General features: G+C 41.0%; 1 protein-coding gene across 7 annotated transcripts in view; it reads left to right on the top strand.

The window, feature by feature from the left end:
• PCDH17 (protocadherin 17) overlaps nt 1-13,280 on the top strand; it is a 184,817-nt gene that overhangs the window by 70,739 nt on the left and 100,798 nt on the right. For 5 of the 7 annotated variants that reach the window (XM_087967445.1, XM_087967448.1, XM_087967443.1 and 2 more), the window contains exons 2-3: nt 4,153-4,211; nt 5,048-5,220. The exons of 1 other annotated variant lie outside the window; for it this stretch is intronic. In XM_087967445.1, the coding sequence (XP_087823571.1) occupies nt 4,153-4,211; nt 5,048-5,220 (232 nt within the window). The remainder of the gene's footprint in view (nt 1-4,152; nt 4,212-5,047; nt 5,221-13,280) is intronic. One more of the 7 variants, XM_087967444.1, reaches the window with a different exon arrangement.

Below are 13,280 nucleotides of genomic sequence, written 5' to 3'. Positions count from 1 at the left end.
TGTAAGACAGAGCATTTATTTGTTGAGATTTGAAGTTGCCATTTATTTGACCATTCTGATACATAGTCAAGATCTTTTTGAAGGGTAGCAGTATTGTCTTTACATCATCAGCAAAGAGAATGCAGTTGCTCTTAATGTGATCACAAAGGTCATTTATGTAGAATATGAAGAGAGTTGGTCCTAGAACATTGACTTGGGGGACACCACTATTGACAGGTACAGAATTTGATAGGACACTCCCAATTTTGACCATATGTTGTCTGTTTGACAGGAATGCTTCTATCCAGTTATGCAGTTGTCCAGAGATACCATAAGATTTTAGTTTTAGGAGTAGTTTGTCATGTACCACTGAATCAAAGGCTTTACAGAAATCTATGTAGATTGCATCTATTGTTTTGCCCTGATTGAGTTGTGTAGTCCATATGTTTTTGCAGTGTAAGAGTTGCAGATTGCAGGATAGTTTTTTTTCTGAAACCAAATTGTTTATTGGAGAGTAGGTTGTTTGTCTCTAAGTGGAGGATGATGGATTGGTTCATAATTGATTCCATGACTTTACAGGTGACGCAGCATAAGGAGATTGGTCTGTAATTTTCAACTAGGTTGGGGTCTCCCTTTTTGAAGATGGGGATGACCGTGGCTTGTGACCATAGTTTTGGCAAGGAGCTGGTCCTGAAAGATTTTTCAAAGATTATGCTTAGAGGTTCTGCTATGGCAGTGGATAGCTTTTTTAAGAAGTAGGCACATATTCCGTCCGGTCCAATAGATCGAGATGGTTTTAGATTGCATAGTGCTTTTTCAACATTGTCTTCTGTAAAATCGATATGTATTAGATCATTGTAGTTTTCTGTGGTTTGGCTAGAAATATTGGGCATGATCCAGTGCTGTTTACAAATACTGAGCCAAATAATGTGTTAAAGAGGTTGACTTTAATGGTGTTGTCATTGCAGTCTTTACCATTAGATACTTTCAGGGGTGGGATGGACCTTGAGTCTTTTAGTTTGTTGTTTACGAAATTGTAGAAAGTGCGGGTGGAATTGGTGTGTAGAAGGTTTTCCTCTTGTTTAATGTGATAATTGGTGCATTCAGTCTTTATCTGGTGGCATAAATTTTTGTATCATCACCCAAGACTAGACTAGACTTGACTTGACTTGGACCAATTGTTCCAAAGGTGCTTTTTCAGGAGGCAATTTCCTTGTTTTTTCTTTTGAAGATGTTTTACTTCTCACCCAAGAAGCAAAACGTCTTCAAAAGAAAAGAAAAGAAAAAAACGAAGTCCTGTTAGCTCCTGAAAATGCACCTTTGGGAGAACCATGACCTGGATGACTTGAGAATCTCTACAGACTTGGGCCAATTGTTCTCTCTCAGCCCTAGGAAGGAGGCAGTGGCAAATTATATCTAAAAAACCTTGCCAAGGAAACTAGTCCAAGCAGGAGTCAAAAATCTGACTTGAAAACTCAATTAATTACTCATACTTGAGTAACAAGGGGGTATGTTGGCTCAGTAGTTAAAAGACACTGAGCTTGTCAATGGAAAGCTGACATCCTATGTTTGAGACCCAAGCACTGTGTGATGGTGTGAGTTCCCATTACTTGCTTCACCTCCTGCCAACTTAGCCATTTGAAAGCATGTAAATGTGAGTAGATAAATAGGTACCACTTTGGTGGAAAGTAACAGCGTTCCATACACCTTTGGCATATAGCCACGCTCGCCACATTATCATGAAAATGTCTTCAGACAATACTGGAAATGGAAATGAGCATCATCCCCTAGAGTTGGACCAGGGGAAACCTTGATCTTTTCTTAGGTCACAAAATTAGCAACCCTCATTTCTTTTCATAAGTCTTTACTGAGTGAGTAGGCAACCAGAAAAGAGACTTCAGAGAGGCAATGCTATACTTATGCAAGTATGTATATGAGAGACAAAATAGATCTCATTTTCCTCTATTAAATAAAAAGTAAGAAACATGGACATCCTGGGAAAGAAAATACCAACCTCTAAAAACAAGAGCCCCCGGTTTGGGTTTAATGCTTTAAAATGTTAGGCCTATTTGTGCCATAGTTTATCTTAATCCAGCTTTCATCACTGAACATTCCTCACAGGAAATATAGTAGCAAGCAGTGGTTGAGTCACATCATATCTGTGTCTGTAAATATACATGGTATCTGGGTGATCTAGTTTCTCTCAGTCCTGGAAAAATAATCTTTTCTGATGACAAGTATCTGATTCCCTCCATATTATCGCTAATAAATGCTGCTGATCCTTCCAGTCACCATCAAACAGCCAATTTGCTGCTGTGTGCATGAACATTTGTCAACTGAGACCATCGTGTGTGTGTGTGTGTGTGTGTGTGTGTGTGTGTGTGTGTGTGTTTATAATATGAACAGATACACAACAAGGACCTCAGAAATGAACAGTTCCCAGAAGGATAAAATTGTTATTGGATTGTGCAGTTTCAGGGTATGATAGAGTGAGGTCGAGGACTGCATGATTAAAAAAACAAAAAACAGTGCATAAATAACAAATTAAACTAATTAGTTTAGAACTCTTCTCCCTAACTCTAGTTTTCTCTTGACTGCAAAGTTGATTAATCTACGGGTGAGTTGATAAATATAACATGTAATTATTGCAGGGTGAACTGCCTTTCTGGAGCAGGGCTTTCTATCTCCCTCCCACCCTCCCTCCCTTCCTCCTCCTCCTCCTCCTCCTCCTCCTCCTCCCCCCCAAAGCATCAGAGGGGTTGGAAACTAATCAAAGGGAGAAACAACCTGGAATCAAGCAGAAACTTCCTAACAGTGAGGACAATTAACCAATGGAATGATTTGCCTTCAGAAATCATGGTACTTCATCACTGGAGGCTTTTAAGAAGAGTCTTGTCAACCACTTGTCTGAAATGGTATAAGGTCTCCTGCCAGAGCAGGGGGATGGTCTAGAAGACCTCCAAGGTCCATTCTATTCTATCCTATTCTATTCTATTCTATTCTATTCTATTCTATTCTATTCTATTCTATTCTATTCCATTCTATTCCATTCCAATATTCTATCCTATTCTATTCTATTCTATTCTATTCTATTCTATTCTATTCTATTCTATTCTATTCTGTTCTGTTCTGTTCTGTTCTGTTCTGTTCTGTTCTGTTCTATTCTATTCTATTCTATTCTATTCTATTCTATTCCATTCCATTCTTTCTCATTCTATTCTATTCTATTCTATTCCATTCCATTCCATTCTTTCCTGTTCTATTCTATTCTATTCTATTCTATTCTATTCTATTCTATTCTATTCTATTCTATTCTATTCTATTCTATTCTATTCTATTCTATTCTATTCTATTCCATTCCATTCCATTTCTCTTTCTTATTCTATTCTATTCCATTCTTTCTCATTCTATTCTATTCTATTCTATTCTATTCTATTCTATTCTATTCTATTCTATTCTATTCTATTCTATTCTATTCCATTCCATTCCATTCCATTCCAATATTCCTATTCTATTCTATTCTATTCTATTCTATTCTATTCTATTCTATTCTATTCTATTCTATTCTATTCTTCCTATCATCCATCAATCCATTATCTATCCGTCCATCCATCCATCTATCATCTATTTATCTAATCCTTGGGAATAATAGTCTGCAGGAGAAATTGGTGAGGTTCAGTGAGAGACTAACTGGAAAAGAATTCATTTGAACGTAGCCTTTCTATCACAAGAAATTTGTTTATTAATTATCTTTGCTTCTGGGATTTTTTTTTAAAAAAAAGCTTTCTGGTTTAGAGAACACATGAATGTATTAATTGTTCAGATGCAAAGGGATGTGCCAACTACTGTCACTCAATCTTGCCTTCTTAGAGCATTTAAGAAGAAGTGCATTCTGCCTGATTACAAAGCATTTCTTTGTGTAAATCTTCCTTTTTTGTTTTTAGCAGGTAATTTGTGGACCAGGATCGCTTTAATGGTATATCATAATATGCTGACATTTTCCAGGGAAATTAAAAAGTAGGGATCTGAAGGTTAAGGGGGAATTGTTTTTTTCTTCTTTCTTCTCTTCTTATTGGAATTATTAATCATTCCACCTCTAGGAAGTCTTGTTGCTCTGCAGGAGATTTGTCCAGTTTGCAACTAGATGTATTTTTTTTTCCTTCTCTTTCACAGACAGACAATTTTCCTGCAGAGTCCAATTACATGGGTAGCAGGCAACAGTTTGTTCAAAGGTAAGGCCCTATTAAATAACTTTCTTGGCTTCCCCATTTGCATTCCTGTCAAAATTGTTTGCCAGAGACTACAATTCAAATTAGGGGCCAAGTAAATACAAGTTTGACATTTCTCTTTCTCTCTCTCTCCTCCCCCTCTCTCCCTCCCCCCTCTTTCTCTCTATTTCCCTTCCTCCTTCCCCCTCTCCCTCTCTCCCTCCTCCTCTCCCTCCTCCCTCCCTCCTCTCTCTTCCTTTCTCTCTCTCTTTCTCCCTCCTCCCCCTCTCTCCCTCCCTCCCTCTCTCTTTCCCTTCTCCCCTTCTCTCTCCCTCCCACCCTCTCTTCCTTTCTCTTCTCTTTCTCCCTCCTCTCTCCCCTCCCGCTCTCTCCCTCCCCCTCTCTCCTTTTCTCTCTCTCCTCCCCCCTCTCCTCCCCCCTCTTTCTCTCTATTTCCCTTCCTCCTTCCCCTCTCTCCCTCTCTCCCTCCGCCTCTCTCCTCCTCTCCCTCCCTCCCCCTCTCTCTTCCTTTCTCTCTCTCTTTCTCCCTCCTCCCCCTCTCTCCCTCCCTCCCTCTCTCTTTCCCTTCTCCCCCTCTCTCTCCCTCCCACCCTCTCTTCCTTTCTCTCTCTCTTTCTCCCTCCTCCCCTTTCTCTCCCTCCCCTCCTCTCTCCCTCCCCCCTCTCTCCTTTTCTCTCTCTCCTCCCCCTTTTTCACTCTTTCTCCCTCCCTCCTCCCCTTTCTCTTCCCTTCCCTCTCCCCTCTCTTTCTCTCTGTCTCTCCCTCCCTCCTTCCCTGTCTCTCCCTTCCCCCTCTCCCCCTTTTCTCTCGTTCTCTTCCTCTTCATGTCCAAATGTCAGTAGCTCCACATTCAAGGATCCCGAACGAGCCAGTTTGAGAGACAGCGGGCATGGGGATAGTGACCAAGCAGACAGTGACCAAGATACCAACAAAGGCTCGTGTTGTGACATGTCGGTGAGGGAGGCACTCAAGATGAAAACAACTTCAACCAAAAGCCAGCCACTTGAACAAGGTGAGTGAAGAAACCACCGCTTGCCATGTCTTTCGGATGATCACCTTAGGTGTGCTGAGGACTGCTTCAGTCTTCCGGAAAATGTATCCAAGTTGTTGGTGTGGTATGTGTGGCTGTGCTTTGAGGTCTACACACACAGATTCACATGGAAATCTGTGTGGGTGTGCAGTTGTGCCTTCATCAGTGTATAATTATTACAAACAGTGGAACGAAGGGTGAATAGCTTATACCTGGGATGGCCTACGAGTGAGTGGTTTCTGTTGTGCATTTAGGAGGGCATGCTTTTAATACGGCAAGAGGACCTGTTATTCAAAAATGGGAAGACAGGACATGCATGCAAAACTTGTTTTTGTTTTTTTTATCCTGGTATTTGTGTCTTTTGATAGTCTCTTATTTTGCGCAGTTTGTTGCAATTTTGCTTAGTGTCTCAGGAAGAATCAGGCTGGTTTCACATGGTTAAGATGATGGCTTCATCCGTCTTGGGCTGTCCTTCCCAGCGATAATGCCACACACCTCAATGTTCCTGTGAGTCAAAGATGAATGGTTCAAAGGCTCATAACAGCGTCTAGTTTACTTCTCTTGGAATAAGTAAAGGGAATCTGTTTTGCTCTTTTTACTTGTTATGCTATCAAGCGGATGGGCAGAGTCAAGATAAATGTAATAAGAAAAAGGGTTCCTGGATATAATTTATGTTCCCATAAATTATAAAATACTGTAGTTCATTATAAAATAAAAGTTGTAGACTTCTGCAACTTTTGTAAGTTGTAAACACTTTGACAAGGTACGCTCTTGAGTTAGGAACAAAGGTTAAGATCTGGTGATTTAGACCTCACAAGTAGTGGAACATTCCGTCTTGCTTCTATGAAGTTTCTTGTGTTTTTATGGCAGATTTAACTGGCACTCTTTCTATGTTCCATTGTGATATTTTCATATATTCTATTCTCACTGTTAGGAGTATGTGTTTTGGAGAGGATTCTGGGCAATTTTCAGAATCAGAGACAGATCAGGCAGGACATTATCTAAATTCTCTGAGCTTTATTCTTATCCGTGTGACTTCAGTCCACATGCTGCAAGGTTGCTAAGCATAGCATAGCATAGCATAGCATAGCATAGCATAGCATAGCATAGCATAGCATAGCATAGCATAGCATAGCATAGCATAGCAAACTTTCATCTCATCCAGCAAATTTTGCTCCTAGACATGGAAATGTAATTGACCTCCTGGACACCTACTCTTCCAAGTCATCTTCCAAACTATGCCAAAATTTATCCAAAACTTTGGTTGAAAACCAACGTTGATCTGGTGGCACAGTGGTTAGAATGCAGCATTGCAGACAAAACTCTTCCCACAGTCTGGAGTTCGATCCTGACCTGTTCAAGGTGGATTCAGCCTTCCATTCTTCCAAGGTTGGCAAAATGAGGACCCAGATTGTTAGGGACAATATGCTGACTCTGTAAACTTCTTAGAGAGGGCTGTAAGCCACTATGAAGCGGTATGTAAGTCTTAAGTGTTACTGCTATTCTTCTTACCCACAACAAACTAAAACAGGGGTGTCAAACTTGATTTCATTGAGGGCTGCATCAGGGTGGGGCTGGAGGGAAGTGGCCAGTTTGATGTCACATGTGTCGAGGGCCTGAGCACTCTGCCAGAAAAATGAGCTCCTGAGCTCCGTTTTCAGCTGCAATGGCCTCCTGCAACCCCCTGCCAGTGAAAACGGAGCTCGTGAGGGTGGCACGTGGCCCTCCCAAGCTCCATTTTCACTGGCAGAGGCATCATGGGCTGGGCCTTTGCTGTTTCCAAGGTGGCCCCATGGATCTAAGCACTCCCATGAGCCAGATTCACCCCACAGGTCTTGAGTTTGGCAACCCTGATCTAAAATCATTGCTGAAGCCATTTTTGATAAATTATGTAAATAAAATTTATAAATACAGTTGAGCGAGTCCAGAAGTATTTTACCAGAAGAGTACTACATTCCTCTGTTCGCAACAGAATACCCTACAGCACCAGACTTGAGGTTCTTGGCTTAGACAATCTTGAACTACACTGGCTAAGATTGGATTTAAGCATAGTACATAAAATCATATGTTACAACGTCTTACCAGTTAATGAATATTTCAGCTTTAACTACAACAACACAGGAGCACACGACAGATATAAACAATGTTAACCACTCCAAACTTGATTGCAGGAAGTATGATTTCAGCAACAGAGTGGTCAATATCTGGAACTCGCTACCTGATTCTGCTGTCACCTGCTCAAACCCCCACTCCTTTACCCTCAAACTAACCTTTATTGACCTCACCCCATTCCTAACAGGTGTGTAAGAAGTGTGCATAAGTGCACAATCCTGCCTACCATCCCTGTCCTATTGTCCCCAATTATCAGTTCCTATTTCTTATATTTAAACTTATGTTTATTCTTATTTCTTTTGTATTGTAAGCTTTTGACAATATACATATAAATATATTTGGACTTATTTTTAAATCCTCAATCTATATCCAATAATAATAATAATAATAATAATAATAATAATAATAATAATAATAATAATAATAATAATAATAATAATAATAATAATAATTAGTAGTAGTGGTAGTAGTCGTAGTAGTAGTTCTGGAGATACATCTGAAGTAGCTTACAGAGGAAAATGGACTGTTCCAGCAGGCCTTCATTCAACCTTTCTTCAAAACCTATCTCTGATATTGATTGACGCTGCCTTTGACTAGCTTCATTGCTGATTAATTTCCAAAGTTACCAACCACTTCCTTGCCAGTGCCAGCTAAATTAAGTGTACCAGCTGTGTCTGCCTACATCGCTGTGTGTGGGGTTGTGTGGGGTTGTGTGTTTTGCCTGTTGTCTTCCCATCAAGGAAAACAGCTGAATGTTATTCTTGTTTTTTGAGTTCACTTTTGCATCCCTGTTAGTCATTCCGCCTTGTGGTGTGCAGAATGAGTCACTGTCCTTAGAATGTTTTTCTTAAAAAAAATTGATTAATTAAGCCTTGCTTAATGAGAAGCTATATGTATAATTAAAGCAGAAATATATTTTAAGCTTTCTATTAATTGGTGATTAATTAGAACAAGGTTTTTTTTTTTTTTGCCTCCAGCACAGTGAGAACTGTACCACATTCATCCTAAAATGCATGGTTGGCTTCCTTTGCGTGATCATGTTAGGAATGCAATATGTAGAGCATTTAAGATGTTCCTTTGGCATTTGTTTTAGATAGGTTGCAGAGACAATCGCATCCTTTATTTCATTTCCAAGTGATACATGCCAGGAAAGACATTCCCCCTCGCCACCATCCCATCCCTGGCCCCTTTCACACAATGAATCTCTGTTTATAACTGGACAGTGATCTAGAAACATGCAAGATTATTCTTGGTTTTCCCTTTGAAAGATCTCTTCTAAAATACTGCATAGCTCGACTTACAACAGTTTATTTAGTCACCATTCAAAGTTACAATGGCACTGGAAAAAGGAACTTATGACCACTTTGCACATTGATGACCTTCGTGGCACTGACCTTCGTGGCAGCCCCAAGATCGTGTGATCAAAATGTTTGGCAACTGGTTTCATACCTATGACCATTGCAATGTCCCAAGGTCAGGTGGAGAACTTCTGACAAGCAAAATCAGTGGGGAGGTCAGATTCACTTAACAGCTCTGGCAAGAAATGTCATAAAATGGGGCAAAACTCACTTTACCACAGAAATTTTGGGCTCAATTGTGAGACAAGTCAAGGATTACCTGTACCGGTGTTTGATACCATAGAACCATGATGGCGAACCTATGCCATGCATGCTGTAAGTGGCATGTAGAACCATCCCTCTGAGCACGTCAGCTGTTGCCTATTGCTCTTCCGGTTTTGGCAACCCAGCCAGCTGGTCTTCATGCGCATGGGAGCACCAGAAACTGAAAGAGCAGCTGCCAGTGCACATGCGCATGCAGGGAAGATGATCTGTCCACCTAGTCTTCCAGTTTCTGGCATGCATTTGCTCATGAAGACCTGCTGGCCAGTGCACATGTGCATGCCAGAAACTGAACGATCATCTTTCTGGCACACGCATGCTCACCAGGCGGCTGCTCCTTCAGTTTCCGGCACGTGAATGCACACCAACCAGTTGGCCTTTGCATGCGCAGGTGTGCTAAAAACTGGAAGACCAGGTGGCTGGTGCACCTGCACGTGTCAGAAACTAGAAGAGCAGCCATCTAGTGCGTACATGTGCACTGGGTGGCTGCTCTTCCAGTTCCTGGTACATTCACATGCACATGCCCGTTTCGTCACTCGGTGCCGAAAAGGTTCACCAATACTGCCATAGAATATACATAGCAAGGTTTCCAAACTGTTCTTCACAATAAGAGTTGCACCCAGAAAAAGCCTCCATACTCATTGGAGAGAATTGTGAAAATGTTTGGTTGGCCACAAAGCATTCTACATCTTTTTCTATTCCCCAAATTTCACCTCCTTTTTAAATTTGAAATAGCTTCTCAAAGTTATATTCAAACTGTTGCGTAGGTGAATTTTGAAATTAAACACGAAAATTATTTTGGCACTTAAAAAGGTACTTCTTAGTACAATGCACATTTTGAAAATGATTAAGAAGTATTTTGGACCTTCTGTTCCATCAGACACAGTGGTATGCTTATATCTTGGTTATGCTCAGGGGAACCCAAGTAGAATCTCAAAGGTGCTTTTTTTTTTTTCAAGAGGCAAGTGGACTTTCTGGTTTTTTGTTTGAAGACATTTCGCTTCTCATCCCAAAAGTTTCTTCAGCTTTGACTGGATGGTGGGGAATGGAGGGATTTATACTCCTTGCAGACAGCTGGTCATTTGCATTCTTTTAGGGAGTTGTTGAGGCCACCTGGAGGTTTATCTGTGTCTTTATCTGTGAGTTCCTGGCCTTGCCTCACCTCCTGCCAACCTAGCAGCTCGAAAGCATGCAAATGCAAGTAGATAAATAGTACCATGGCCCCATCGGAGCCTGAATCCATGGAGGAAGATTAGCCAGAGCTGGGGCCAAAGGAGATCGAGGGGGGGTGGCCTCGTTGGCTCCAGAGGAATGTGGGGAGGAGCAGGATGAGGCATCCCTAGGCCCCTCAGGCTTAGAAAGGCTTGCCAGCAGGGAGGAATGAGGGCAGGACAACTGAGAAAGGGCAGGCAGTTGAGATGAGGAGCGACAGAGCTCAGGCGATGAGCAAGGACCACCCCTCTCCTGATCCCCGAGCATAGAGAATGGAGAGGAAGTGAGAACAGTGCAGGCCAACCCGATGACTCAGAAGTGCCCTGCACCTCTTCACCTGGAGATTGAGACTTAAAGAGACGCTTTGGGGATGGGTGCTTGTCAGGAACAAGCACTGTGGTGTTTTATGTGTCATTGCCAACATTTGGATTTTGCTGGACTTCTTGCCTTCTTGCTACATTGTTCCTTTGCCTTGCTGGATTTCTTGCCTTGAAGCCATTGTGCTAACAGCATTTTCCTGGACTACTCGATGCCAGAAGCTGCTGGAGGTGTGTGTGAGCACTTTGCTCTGGGATGTCAAGCCCGAAATTGACATATGTAGCCATTTTAGTTAGGCTTAGTATATACTCTTTTTCTTACTTTCTCTGTGGCGGTCATGAGGGGAAGGGTTTCAGGCTTACCATATTCCTAAGGGGGGAAGAGTGGAGATAGAGTTGTTTAGGCTAGGTGATTCTTCTTCCCGTGGGAAAACAAGCTGTCCGTGCTTGGGCCCCTTGAGGTGGAGATTTATGACATCAAGCAACATTGAATTACTTCTATTAGAGGATGTGACTTTTGGGGGGTTGTTTCTAACTTCTAATATTGTGGGGTAATTCCGGATTGTGTCAGATCCGGAATTACCATGGACTTTGCCAATTTGATGCTTCCCTAAATAAAAGAATTTGTCTTGGAAGATGGACTTCGTTCTTTTTTTTTTTTAAATGGATTTCATCACTTGGAAACCTGACATGGGACTTGCCATAAATGTGGGAGCGTTTGGGGGACAGTTGGAGCAATAAAGGGGAGTTCAAATTATCAACTGGCTGTGTTGCCTCTGGGCCTTTCCCTGGGTCATCACAATAAATACCACTTTGTGGGATGGTGACAGTGCTCCGTGACATTATGCTGGCCACTGACCTTGGAAATGGTCTTGAAACAGAGATGAACATACCCCCCTATAATCAGCAACAACTAGGGCATAAGATCCACAGGGACTCTTCCTTAACATAGCTCAGGATCCTTGAAAAGACTGTTTATGTTTTACAATTGAATGCAAGCCTATTTTTCATTTCACGTGACAAGGTTGGCTTAAAAAGGAAGCACTGATGAAGAGAAAGGCTCAAGAATATCTCCTCTCCAGGAAACACTGTTTTTTTTCCTCCAAAAAATAAAATAAAATAAAGGTGCTTTTGATAAATCTTGGCAGGCAGCCCAATGCAGGGGAAGAGAACGGTTGGAAAAGAAAACATAATTACGGGGACAAAAGTCTTGTGTAATAAGTAAGCATGCTCACTTTAAGTTAGCTTCACTTTCTGTAGGAAGATTCCTTTTGAATTCATTACATTCAAAAAAAGAACTTTATTGTCTCAATGTTCTCTGATACACTGGTTTTGCTAAGCAGCTTCCGTATGTTTATTAATCTTGAAGGGAAATAGTTCAGCTTGACATTTTCTTGTGGCCTTATTTGTAAACGTTGCCAGAGAGAGAGAGAGAGGGAGGGAGGGAGGGAGAGAGGAGAGGGAGAAGGAGAGAGAGAGGGAGAAGGAGAGAGAGAGAGAAGGAGAGAGGGGGGAGGGGCGGAGAGAGAGAAGGAGAAGAGAGAGAGGGAGAAGAGAGAAGAAGAGAGGAAAGAGGGAGAGGGAGAGGGAGAGAGGAGGAGAGGGAGAGAGGAGAGAGAGAGAAGAGAGAGGAAGAGCAAGAGGGAGAAGGGAGAGGAGAGAGAGAGAGAGAGAAGAGGGAAAGGGAGAGAGAGAGAGGGAGAGAAGGAGAGAGGGAGAGGGGAGACAGGGAATTCACTAGAAGAGATGGTGTTTATTTCCTTTCCCCCTTTTTTCTTATTATTCTTATTATTTATTTACAATTTTTACCTGTAAACCATCCAGAGTCACTTAGTGAGAGGGTTGGTGCCTAAATTTGATAAACAAACTAAATAAATACAGAAATTTGATTCACGTGGCTGTCCATTTCACCTTCTTTAGGAGTCTTTCTGAGATTTCTATACCAACTTGATGTCTTTAGCTTGGTACAGTATGAACAGACACATTAAATTCTTATTTTCCGGTGCAGTTTTATTAGGCAGCTAATAAAAATAGCTTTCCTTTAATATTTATAATAAAAGTTCTGCTTTCCTCTGTAAATTTATTATTCTTATAGTTGGTCACACAGTCAGACAGATATTTAAATTGGTTTGACATTTTTATCTATCTATCTATCTAGTCCTTTCCAAGGACCCAGGATAGGCAGGTGCTGTTGTTTAATGGTAATATTAAAGGCACCCTTGCAAGAATGTAAGCTGTTCCAAATAAAGCTGCCTTTTGCAATTGACTGATAGTGATTTTCTCAATGCCAATGGTATTCAGGAGGTGCTCCAGATATTTTGGTTTGCACCCAACATGCACATTTCTATTAGTACTATTTTTGCTTCCTTTTGCCATAGTCATTCTATTTCTCTTTGCAGTTTTTTGTATTTTGTCATTTTAATTAAACTTTTATGATTTTTAAAAAGAAAGAAAGAAAGAAAGAAAGAAAGAAACAAAGAAACAAAGAAAGTTTTCAATTTTATCAATCTCCAAAACCAAGAAAGACATATTGTGATTATTCCATGCATATTTCTTTATTATTCCTCACCTATAGACAGAATCTTGCCAGAATAAAGCAAGCCACCAGTCACATAAAGCATATCCTCAAAACCACAAATCATGTAATTTTTTGTTTTGTTTTGTTTTCTACTAAAAGACTCTACAGGATTTCCAGTTGACCAACAATGGGGCTGTTATTTTTTCTCTAATCAAATAGGTTAATTTAGTCATCTTCACAAGCTCTGTCTTCTTCATCAATCAT

The sequence above is a fragment of the Notechis scutatus genome, chromosome 5, assembly GCF_049901735.1.
Source record: "Notechis scutatus isolate UNSWTSFEM ecotype Mainland chromosome 5, rNotScu1.2, whole genome shotgun sequence".
Taxonomy (NCBI): Eukaryota; Metazoa; Chordata; class Lepidosauria; order Squamata; family Elapidae; genus Notechis; species Notechis scutatus.
Note: the sequence above shows the minus strand (reverse complement) of the source record. Positions and strands in the feature narration are given on the sequence as shown.